This window comes from Rutidosis leptorrhynchoides, chromosome 1 (assembly GCF_046630445.1).
Source record: "Rutidosis leptorrhynchoides isolate AG116_Rl617_1_P2 chromosome 1, CSIRO_AGI_Rlap_v1, whole genome shotgun sequence".
In the NCBI taxonomy this organism is placed as follows: domain Eukaryota; kingdom Viridiplantae; phylum Streptophyta; class Magnoliopsida; order Asterales; family Asteraceae; genus Rutidosis; species Rutidosis leptorrhynchoides.
Window position 1 is genome coordinate 570,392,481 of NC_092333.1, and position 13,236 is coordinate 570,405,716.

Genomic DNA, 13,236 nt, shown 5'->3' on the forward strand with positions numbered 1-13,236 from the left:
TTAGCATATTTTTAAGTTATATTACAGGTCTTGAAGTATTTTAAAAGTTAAGTTAGAAGGATCTATTTAGTTTGCGAACAAGTTTGAAATCATTCAAACTATGTTCTAGTTTATAAACTCTTATATATATAGCTATAAATATATGAATTGAAAAAGAGTTGAAGTAGAGTTTTTACCTCAAGTTTAAAATGTAAAGTTGCTGGAAAGAAGTAGTAAAATAAAAGTTGAGAGAGTTCTTGCAAGTGTGTGTAAAAATTGGAAGTAAAATTTGGAAAATGAATGTGTAAAAATGAGTTAGAAATGGTGCTTATTTATAGGCTTGAAAATTTGGTTTTTAGTGAAAATATCTAAGATAAGTTAAAATTTATTATGTCATGAATGACATATTATTCCAATAATTGAAGATTTCTATTGGTATATACCAATAGTAAATACTTCTAGAAGCTGTGTATAGTACCCTAGATATACGTATAGGATTATTGAGGAAACGGAACGAGAATTCAAATATAACTATCTTTTGTAAATATACTTATATTGTTTTATGTATAAAAGCCCTTTAAAAATGATTAAATACATTACTTATACGATATATGTATAAACATTATAAATCATCAGTATTTATGTCAAATAACGTTACGTATGGTTATTGTTTTGAAAACTTAAGTTAGTAGTTTCAAAATATACTTATGACTTTTTGTTATTAATACAAAATGAGATATTAAAACATCCTGAGATCATGTTAAATATGTATGTATAATTATCATATATTGTATAGTTCGTGATATCATCGGTCAAACTAGACGGTCAAACGTTGTGTAAAACTCTTTTCAAAAACATAAATCTTAACAATTTGGATTGCTTATCATGTTGGTAAGGTTTAATTTATATAAATATTAATCTTATAAGTATAGAACGATCGAAAAAGTGCGGGTCATTACAGAAAAGCAGGCCGGTGCAGATGGTTATAGGGTGTGGTGCGTGAACGGGAGGTCTCGGGTTCGAGCCTTGTGGGTGGCAACTTTTATTTTTGAGCATTTTGAGGTAGTTTTACAAAAACTAAATATCTTTATTATTATTATTATTATTATTATTATTATTGTTATTATATTTAGAATCATGATTTTTATCATTCTTATTATTATTATTATGATTTTAATTGTTATTGTTATTATTAGTTATTATCATTATTATTATTATTATTATTAGAAGTATTATTAATTAAGTATTATAAATTTTATTATTATTATTACTAATACATGTATTAATACTATTATGATGATTATGACTACTATTATTATTTACATAAGTATAAACAATAATAATATCATTAGTAATATTCTTATAAGTATTGTTATTATTAAAAAAAAAAAAAAAAAACCTTTATCATATAGATCATTTGTTGTTATTAATATGAGTATGATTAGGATTATTAGTATTATGAAAATATTACTAGTTATCATTAATCTCAATGATATTAGTATTAGTATCACTTTGATAACTATTACTATTACTATTATTATTATTATTATTATTATTATTATTAAAATGTATCATTATTATTAACAGTATAAGTATCATTAAAATTAACATTTTATATAAAATTTTCCTAATTATTATTATTATCGAAACTAATAGTATTATTACCTTTACTTGTTATTTTCATAAAGTTAACTAGCAAATGATATTTATATAATAATATACTTAATATACATCATAAAACTATATTAATATCTTATTTATAAAAATATATAAAATGAATATACTTAATAAGATATATAATTTATTAATATAAAAATTATATTACTAATAATAATGTACATATTTGTCTGATTACAAGGATACGTTTTAATATATATACAAATGATTTAGGTTCGTGAATCCGAGGCCAACCCTGCTTTATTCAAATGTCGTCATATGTATTTTTACTACAAAATACAGTACTGTGAGTTTCATTGATCCCCTTTTACTCTTTACATTTTTGGGCTGAGAATACATGCAAATGCTTTATTAACTGTTTTACAATATTTATATGCGTGAGTTTCATTTGCTCCCTTTTATTCTTTACATTTTTGGGCTGAGAATACATGCAAATGCTTTAATAACTGTTTTACAATATTTATATGCGTGAGTTTCATTACTCCCATTTTAAATGTTTTTCAATATATATTTTTGGGACTTAGAATACATGCGCTGCTTTTATAACTGTTTTACGAAATAGACACAAGTAATCAAAACTACATTCTATGGCTGGATTATTAAATCGAATATGCCCCTTTTTAGTCTGGTAATCTAAGAATTAGAGAACAGACACCCTAATTGACGCGAACTCTAAAGATAGATCTATTGGGCCCAACGAGCCCCATCCAAAGTACCGGATGCTTTAGTACTTCGAAATTTATATCATGTCCGAAGGAGGATCCCGGAATGATGGGGATATTCTTATATGCATATTGTTAATGTCGATTACCAGGTGTTCAATCCATATGAATGATATTTTTATCTCTATGTATGAGACGTATGTTTATGAGAATTGGATATATGAAATCTTGTGGTCTATTAAAATTATGAAATGATTATTTATGCTAAACTAATGAACTCACCAACCTTTTGGTTGACACTTTAAAGCATGTTTATTCTCAGGTATGAAAGAAATCTTCCGCTGTGCATTTGCTCACTTTAAAGATATTACTTGGAGTCATTCATGACATATTTCAAAAGACGTTGCATTCGAGTCGTCGAGTTCATCAAGATTATTATTAAGATAATTATAATTAGATATATTATGAAATGGTATGCATATCGTCAATTTTCGATGAAAGGAAGTTTGTCTTTTCAAAATGAATGCAATGTTTGTAAAATGTATCATATAGAGGTCAAGTACCTCGCGATGTAACCAATTATTGTGAATCGTTTGTAATCGATGTGGACTCTGTCCGGATGGATTAGGACGGGTCTTTACAGATAAAGAGTCTCTAGAAAAATTCTAAATTTTTAAATTAAATATATTTATTTATTTTGGTCATTATGGCATAAAATTCAGTCATTAATTTAATATATAAAAATTACATCAACTGTCCCTCTCATTTATGGGTAAAATATAAAAAGTGTTAAAATTAAATAATTAGATCCTAAATATACTTTTAATAAGCCTATAACTTATATAACTCATTTTCGTATCACCGTTTATTTTAAAATTACATAAGTTTGAATTTAACTTGCTTAATATCAATCGAAACATCAAACGAGTATTACAATCATTTAATATTTATTTTTAATATATTTATTTATATATAGAGATATATTTTAAATAATAATTATTATAATATCCTATTTTTATTTTATAAATTTTTAATAACAACAACATCTAATACTTCAAATTATATTTCAAATTATTATTTATATATACATACACACATATCTATTTACAATTAATGGTTCGTGAATCGTCGAGAGCAGTCGAAGGTCAATTGAATATATGAAACAGTTTAAACTTTTTGAGACTCAACTTAACAAACTTTGCTTATCGTGTCAGGATCAAGTAAAGATTAAGTTTAAATTTGGTTGGAAATTTTCGGGTCGTCACATTTAAACCTCCACATCTTGGGGTGGCCAGTGGGTTGGGTCGAAAGGGGTCACAGAATAATGGGGAAGAAGCCCACATAAACAAACAAAAATTCAGATGAAATAAGTTAGAGAGGCGAAAGCCGTAGCTTATGATGAAGAAGTCGTATGACTATAGACGATGTCCTTTTAATTTGTGCAAGCTTTTACCTTCTTAGAAATATAGAGGAAATTAGAGTTTAGGGAAAACCCATTTTACGGATCAGACTCAAGTACAAAAAAAACGTGGAAAGGGAAGTGAAAATGGGGAATGTATCACTAGCGAGTGCCCGCGAGGACACTCCGCATGTACTGTCGTTCTCAATCTAGCATGAAGTTGAGCATAAAGGTAAGAGTTGTCTAATGTCGTTCTTGTTGGTGCATAATCCCTAGTTCTACGTATCATTTGATTACATTCGGTCATGTAATAACTTTTAATATTATGACTATTGAATCATTATGTGTGTGTGCGTTAATGTTTTTATCAATAGTTAAACTGCTAACACAGTCGACCGACTGGGTCAACTTAGTCGACCGACTGACTACACACAGTCGACCGATTGTGTCTGGTGACAGTATATATACGGGTTCAAGCCTCATTTGTGAGGTTACTCATTCCCTTAACCCTAAACCGTGCATTATTTGTTCCAGTCGTTCCCTACACCCATAACCCACTGAATAACCAAGTTAGGAGCAATGGCGACTTTACACTAAGACCCGCGGGGTCCCGTGACACCACTAATTTTCCGAAATTTATCAAAAAATTTTTTTTTTGTATATGACACCACTAAATATAATAATGGGACCCCATAAACTTTTAGAGATTATAATTTCATAATTTTGACTCCTAAAGTGTTTGAAATTAGCTCACTTACGACTTTATAGTATGAACCATTGAATATATTATATATAAAAATAAACAAACATCTGTCCAATTACAATTCTAATTATTTTTTACTTCATTCTACATCATAATTTCTTTTGGTTCTATCTTCAATCCTTCATTCTAGGGATGTCAACGGATCGGATATGGATCGAGTGTGTGCGTGAGGCCATATCCATTTAGTTATTGTTCATCCATAGTCATATTCATATCCATTTAAATTTAGTTCGTCCGTCTATATATGTATCCAGTGGATTAAGCTGGTTAATGGATATCAATTGAATATTTAAGAAATCGGATAATTTTTTCAAATATATAATGAAAACAAAACGTAATATAACATGACTTAATTTAAAATTATTGCACCGGAATGTGTAATGTTTGTTTAAGAATTAACATAATTTGTTAAATTTATTATCAAACATATAATATGACAAATTATGTGTAATTTTTATGTTATATATGTTTTATTTTAAGTACTCTTAGTGAATTTATTATATAATTGTAAGTAAGATGAATGTCTAATGGTAAATATATATGTAATAGTTATTGTATATGAATCCCTAATCTCATCACTCATAACTACATATGAACAAATTATTCAATTTTATGTTTGTGTTTTGGGCACGACCCGACCCGATCTGACCCGACACATATTTTGTGCAAGTTATCGAATAAATTTTTAGGACCCCATTGGGTTTTGATCCTAGAATCGCCACCGGTTAGGAGTCGTTCTAATCTAGATTTACACCCTAGGTTTGATTCATTCGACCCCGATACAACCCGTTATTCAATTGATCCTTGTTTTAGAGTATTCCGCCTCTATATCGAGTTACAAACGATTCAAAATCTTTAGTTATTTCGTCTACGGTTCTCAATCTAAGACTTCGTATGTAGTTGTGCAAAAAGGTAAAAGTGGTCTAATGTCGTTCTCAATCTATAACATGAAGTTGAGCATAAAGGTAAAAGTGGTCTAATGATACGGATTTATAATATAACTAGTTTAATAACCCGTGAAATTACGGGTTTGTTTAAGAGAAATATATAAAAATACTAATTAAAGAATTACTATAGGAAAACATCCAATATCATTAAAATTTTAGATCCAAGTAGTCTGTCTCCCTATCTATTTCTTTGGAGTTTGCGATCGAATAGACCGAATCATTTCTTCGATATCATATGTTATAAGAACTCTTACGTGATACAATGTATCAATTGTTATAAGAACTCTACTTTTGGACATTTCACCGGACTCCTTTTATTCACTTACATCTTCATCATCGAACACGTGTCTTGGCCGCAACAACTTGCTTGTTTAGGTTCCTCCTACATAAAAAATCAAACATTAAAATGGACTCTTTGGCTCTTCATATAAACATGTACAATATACCTATCAAGTATCAACATCATGAGCAATCAAACTAATATATACCCATAAGATAACTAAACTAATCAAACAAACATAGCCTCCATTTATTTAATTTTTTTTTTTTTCTAAATCCAAATTTAAATTCAACCCATATTAAGCAAAGCCCTTCTTCCTACACTTTTTCATGCACATTACGTAACAATGAAGTACTATAATGGTGTTTTAAAATAATACAATGCTATAGGTGGCACAATTAGCAAGTCAGAAGGTTGGGTACAATATATATGCAACATCGCAAGATAGTGTGCCTGGACATTTGAAAAATCAATAGTCTAACTTACATATAAACTTCTCTTCCGAACTCATGATTCAGAAACATCCAAAAGAACAATTGTATTATCTTCCAAATTAATCCTTTAGCAAAAATAATCATACAAATACAATATGTTACCTTATCAGAGCTGCTCTAGGTGTCGTTCATCAATTTCGGCGTTTTTGGAGACTAACATGGGTTTAACCTTAAAAGTAAAGGGATCTCAACTGCTCAAATAGCAGCAAGCTTCAAACAACATATGCAAGTATGCAATTACTTTAATAAAAATGAACTCAAACATTTGACCCACCCAAATGGAACTCACTACATTTAGGACAACCACTTAATAAAAATGAACTCAAACATTTGGCCCATGGTCCGGGCTACTTTCTAGTTATGTAATAATGCAAAAACAAACCTATTAGGAGGTGTTGATAGCTCTACTCCTACTTGGGTCATTTTACCTTCGAAACTGCATACACAAAAGATAGACACATGCCAACGGAAATAGATGGAAAGTACATATATGATCAAATGGTTGGTATAACATGATAAATACCGAGTAAAAAGAAACAAACACGTTCATATACTGTAAACTTGCAAAAAAATATTAAGTCATCGCTGATTCACATTGTGCACACAATTATCTAGTTATCTAAGTACCCCTATTATGGCTACATGCCTGCATCCACCATATAAACTTCCACAAAGTAATGCAATATTGTGTGAATGCTACTTTTTCTGACTAATAAATGATCAACACTACAACCAGCAAAACAAATCTGCAAAATAACAACGAAAGTTGAAAGCTTACTAATCGACTGAAACATAATCTGCAAGAAAAAAATTACGACCATGAGTCGACATAAAATATAACTTTTTACCTAATGAAATCAACTTAAAGGAAACACTACATAAACTTCTCTACAATTCTGGTACTCGAAGGTGCAACACCACAAGAAACCTGCATCAAACTCGTCAAACGCCTACTAAACAGAATTTTTGTATCATACTACCTTAAATTTCTTTAATCCTTTGTTTTCATAATTCTTTTTTTAACTTGACTGCAAATTTGACATAAAAACAAATAAAACAATGAGTGACCCATATAAGTTTTTGATATAAAACCAATCACGTACCAAAGAGCTGCATCCCTTGCGGTATCACGAACTTTAGGTTTCTGACTGTATTACTTCCACTGTGGCACCAACAATAGCTCAACAATATAAAGATGCTTTTATTATTAAGTTGCTTCAGATACATGTGAGCTTTGAGGGCTTCAACTTATTGTAGAATACCTCTTGCATTTTTATTATGGGAACAATGATACCTAATATTATATTATTAGCACATGTGTCTCCTTTCTAAGAGTCATATACTATTTGGATTGATTCTAAAAAGTCTATGACCTCACAAGAAATTATTATCGAACTTATCTGTCTCTGTCAAATTTCAATAAACTGTAATAATATACACATTTTACATTACCATAAGACCAGTGCACCAATCACCCATTGGAACTCCAAAATCTAAACCAAACATAATAATAACAAAAATCAGTTCATTCAAGCATTATAGCAAACAGTTAATGTGCATAATCAAATAAGATAATATTAGTTATACAAAAAGTAGAGATTAGATGGTCAATACCTCTAACCAAAACCACAGGTTTCAAAGTCTCATTCTTCAAACCTGCAAAAATTTACATATCAATCAAATTAACAAACTAAATGACTTAAACTTGAAGAAGTTCTACTAAATATTGCAAAAGACAAAATGACTAAAAAAATATTAAACTTGGACATCTTCGGCAGATAAAAAAAAGAAAAGAAAAAAGCAGATGCTATATAGATATAAAATCATTTGGCATACAACAAAATATTGAATACAATATCGTTGCTAAATGTCTAACCTAATTCATGATTTGTGATATAAGCATATGAATTCCTCTTTTTTCTGTGATATGAACCCTAAGTTAATGATTGGTATAAAAGTTAAACTTTGAAATTAAAATCAACTGATATATGTAGAACAATGAAAGATTGACATACCTTAAACAATTCAGGTGCCGAATGGTTGCTGATGGCTTCAAAAAAAGAAATTTAACATCAGGGTTAATGATGATGAGGATTGATTAGATTTCCTAGAATCATATTCAATTAGAATTTGAGTTGCATGTACAGAAAAGAAAAGCTGAAGTTGAAGATGAAGAGAAAGAGGGGAGGAGAAGAGAAGCGTGTACTTGGAAGTTAAAAAAAAAAAAAAAGTGGAGATGAAGATTTAGGTAAGAGCGACATAACTTCCTCCACTACTGACTAATAATTCAGCGCCACATCAACACCTCCTTCTCACTTCTTTTTCAGGACTAAACCTGGACTAACTACTGCCAACCATGACACTGCTCCTTCCATTTTTTATTATTGTTTTTATTTTTTATATTATCAAATAATTATTAATATTTATAAAATACATTTTAAATTACAAACATAAAACTACCATTTCATTAAAAATAAATTTTTTTTACAATAATTAAAAATTAAACATTACGACAATTAAAAACAAAAAAAAATTACAATCCTTAAATTAATAATTTAAAAAATTACAATAATTAAAAAACTACTCGTCGTCGTTTTCTTCATATTCTTCTTCATCTTCTTCATCCTCGTCATCGGGAATGTGTGAAGGTTCAGCGTCATCTTGATTGTTTGGGTTTTGTGTCGGGTCATATCGTATGCGATAATTTGGTAGAAGATTGTGTATGTGATCGACAAGCATACGTTGTAGTAGTCGATGAAGGCCCACATCTCTAAGTTCCGCGTCCATTCGCATATGCATATCAACCCTTTCTTGGAATGAGCCCGATCTTCGTCGAACGGAACGATAATTGTCCTCGAGTCCACAAAATGCACGGCCGTTGTCCTCGGTTATCATATTATTTAAAATCACACATGTTAACAAAATTCTTCTAATTTTGCGAATATAATACGGTCGTGCCGGACGTTGAACAATTTGCCATCGGCCTTGTAGAATTCCAAATGCTCGTTCAATATCTTTTCTTGCCGATTGGTGATACCTTGTGAATTTTTTTTTGTTTCGGGTCTATCGGATTTCTAAACGCCTTAACTAATGTAGACCATTCCGGGTAAATTCCATCCGCCAAATAATAACCCTTAAAAAACGTACACCCGTTAACCGTATACGTACATGGTGGTGCTTCACCGGCTAATAACTCGCTAAACAAATCGGATTGATTAAGTACGTTGATATCATTGTTTGAACCAGCCGTACCAAAAAAAGCGTGCCAAATCCATCCATCGTACGATGCTACCTCTTCAAGCATAATAGACGGGTAACCATGGTCACCTCGTGCATAATGACCCTTCCAACGGGCCGGACAATTTCTCCATCTCCAATGCATACAATCAATACTTCCTAACATCCCCGGAAAACCATGTATTTGAGCATGTTTTGTGGTCAAACGTTGCACATCTTGTGCAGTTGGTTTTCTCAAATATTCGGGCCCGAATAAATGGTAAACACATTTGCAAAAATTGTTTAAACAATCATATGAGGTTTGCTCACCCATATGCAAATACTCATCAAAAACATCGGCCGAAGCGGTATAAGCTAGTTGACGTATGGCAGATGTTACTTTTTGAACAATATTAAAACCAAGTAATCCCGTAGCATCACGTCTTTGAGTAAAATAAGTAAAATATGGTGGAACTGGAGTCTGAGAAAAGTTTAATATACCTTGACATATACGAAGAAATAGAGGTTTGCTCATTCGATAACGATTACGGAAATAATCGTCCGGATATGTGGGATTGTCGGAAAAATAATCATTCCATAGTAACTGTGCACGCCCCTGACGATCTCTATGTAAATATCTTTTAGGTGCCCGTGGTATTGGTTCTACTTCTTCGTTATCACTCAATTCATCTAACAAATCAATTAGTTCGAGTGCTCGATTCGTAGTGGTCTTCGTGATCGATAATATCATATTTACCTCTTTTTGATCGGGATTTTCGTTATTGGAACTCATTTTGTTATTTGGGTGAACAAAATGATGAAAAAAGGTAGAATATATAAATTGAGAGTGGTGAAAATATAAAAGAAATATATGTTTGAGTGTGTAAAATGAAGTAAATGGTTGGTGTTTATATAGTGTAAAATTGATTAAATAAAAAAAATATATACAACTAGCCGTTGCTAGCCGTTGTATAATTTTCATTAAAATTTTTTCCTAACGGCTAAATGTCCCAAAAATTCGTCCACATATATGTTGTAAAAGAACGAGATCGTGGGCGACGGGCTGGGCGACCCCCTGGGCGCCGACCTGGGCGCGGTAGTGCCATCAAGGTTCTCGTGGGCGAGTTTTTGGGCGGAGGTGGGCGATGCCCGTTGGGACCGCTATAATAGATACATACTCAATCAAGACGCTTCCATGATTTTCTCTTCAATATCTTCTTCAAAAGTAGTAGAAGTAGAAACTGGAAGAAACCCTAATTTGTTAAAAGTTTCTCACGGAAGATCAGAATATAAATACTTCACGGATATTGATTTTGGATTAATTTTTTTATATGACATCATCTATAGTATCTAGATTTTTTTCTTTTTTATTTTTAATTTTTTTTAACAAAGAAAATTGTTTTTTTACGATGTCATCATTTTAGAATTTTAATAGAATCTATAAATAGATTTAGAATTTATAATCAGATTTTTTTTTTTTTTTAAAAAGGGTTTAAAAAACTGTAGGATATAGGCTTTAATTTGGACCCCTTAAATACTATATTTCGAAAGTTAGTTGCTAAGGATATCAAAAGAATTATTCTCACGATAATTTTTATGGATGTCATTAAAATGTATAAATGTATAATACAGTTTGATAATAGTAGGACACCTGACTCAATTCCAGGACATGGGCGGTAGAACCTCCTTCCTCCACTACCTCCGCAACGCGATGTACGTGCGGAAGGTATTATTGGGTGTAATTCAAGGGTAAAGGGGCAACCTTGTGTGCAATTAGGGGCGGATCTTAGTGGAACTCAAAGGGGGTATCCGCCCCACCTGGATTTTACGGATAAAAAAAATTTACACTAAATTTTTTTTTTTTTACTAAAAAATAAGGTTTTTATTAGTGTTTACCCCCGCTGGAAATGAAAAATTTATTAAATTTTCACATTCGCCCCACCTGTCTTTGAGTTCAAGTTCCGCCACTGTGTGCAATGTTGCACCTCACGGGAGTCGAAGTCGAAATCGAACTTCTGACCTCTCGCTAAGAGAGACATGTCACTAACACATTGAAATGTCCCGTTCATATTGATTATAAACGTTCCATATTAATTGATTTCGTTGCGAGGTTTTGACCTCTATATGAGACGTTTTTCAAAGATTGCATTCATTTTTAAAACAACCATAACCTTTATTTTATCAATAAAGGTTTCAAAAGCATTACGTAGATTATCAAATAATGATAATCTAAAATATACTGTTTACACACGACCATTACATAATGGTTTACAATAGAAATATATTACATCGACATATGTTTCTTGAATGCAATTTTTACATAATATCATACAAACATGGACTCCAAATCTTGTCCTTATTTTAGTATGCAACAGCGGAAGCTCTTAATATTCACCTGAGAATAAACATGCTTTAAACGTCAACAAAAATGTTGGTGAGTTATAGGTTTAACCTATATATATCAAATCGTAACAATAGACCACAAGATTTCATATTTCAATATACATCCCATACATAGAGATAAAAATCATTCATATGGTGAACACATGGTAACCGACATTAACAAGATGCATATATAAGAATATCCCCATCATTCCGGGACACCCTTCAGATATGATATAAATTTCGAAGTACTAAAGCATCCGGTACTTTGGATGGGGTGTGTTAGGCCCAATAGATCTATCTTTAGAATTCGCGTCAATTAGGGTGTCTGTTCCCTAATTCTTAGATTACCAGACTTAATAAAAAGGGGCATATTCGATTTCGATAATTCAACCATAGAATGTAGTTTGTGTCTATTTTGTAAATCATTTATAAAACCTGCATGTATTCTCATCCCAAAAATATTAGATTTTAAAAGTGGGACTATAACTCACTTTCACAGATTTTTACTTCGTCGGGAAGTAAGACTTGGCCACTGGTCGATTCACGAACCTATAACAAATATGTACATATATATCAAAGTATATTCAAAATATATTTACAACACTTTTAATACATTTTGATGTTTTAAGTTTATTAAGTCAGCTGTCCTCGTTAGTAACCTACAACTAGTTGTCCAACGTTAGATGTACAGAAAAAAATTGATATTTATTATCTTGAATCAATCCACGACCCAGTGTATACACGTCTCAGGCTAGATCACAACTCAAAGTATATATATTTTTGGAATCAACCTCAACCCTGTATAGCTAACTCCCACGTTACTGCATATAGAGTGTCTATGGTTGTTCCAAATAATATATACACATGGGTCGATATGATATGTCAAAACATTTGCATACGTGTCTATGGTATCCCAAGATTACATAATATATTAGAATACATGTATAACACAATATAAGTTAGTTAGGATATGATTAATATAGATTTGTTACCAATTTTCACGTTGCTACAACAAGAAAAATTATCCAATCTTGTTTTACCCATAACTTCTTCATTTTAAATCCGTTTTGAGTGAATCAAATTGCTATGATTTCATATTGAACTCTATTTTATGAATCTAAACAGAAAAAGTATAGGTTTATAGTCGTAAATATAAGTTACAAGTCATTTTTGTAAAGGTAGTCATTTCAGTCGAAAGAACGACGTCTAGATGACCATTTTAGAAAACATACTTCCACTTTGAGTTTAACCATGATTTTTGGATATAGTTTCATGTTCATAAGAAAAATCATTTTCCCAGAAGAACAATTTTTAAATCAAAGTTTATCATAGTTTTTAATTAACTAACCCAAAACAGCCCGCGGTGTTACTACGACGGCGTAAATCTGGTTTTACGGTGTTTTTCGTGTTTTCAGGTTTTAAATCATTAAGTTA

The 13,236-nt window shown here is 31.1% G+C and overlaps 1 protein-coding gene and 1 long non-coding RNA gene across 2 annotated transcripts; both read right to left on the reverse strand.

Annotated features, from left to right (window-relative positions):
* Positions 1 to 7,348: 7,348 nt before the first annotated feature.
* LOC139881874 (uncharacterized) lies at positions 7,349 to 8,382 on the reverse strand. Its single transcript, XR_011771757.1, has 3 exons — positions 8,217 to 8,382; positions 7,816 to 7,857; positions 7,349 to 7,694 (listed from the first exon to the last, which is right to left on the reverse strand). It is a non-coding gene; the product is annotated as an uncharacterized lncRNA (long non-coding RNA).
* Positions 8,383 to 9,208: 826 nt separating this feature from the next.
* Positions 9,209 to 10,210, reverse strand: LOC139845110 (uncharacterized). Its single transcript, XM_071835337.1, has one exon. The coding sequence runs from the start codon at positions 10,208 to 10,210 to the stop codon at positions 9,209 to 9,211; it is 1,002 nt and encodes a 333-aa protein (XP_071691438.1).
* Positions 10,211 to 13,236: the final 3,026 nt, after the last annotated feature.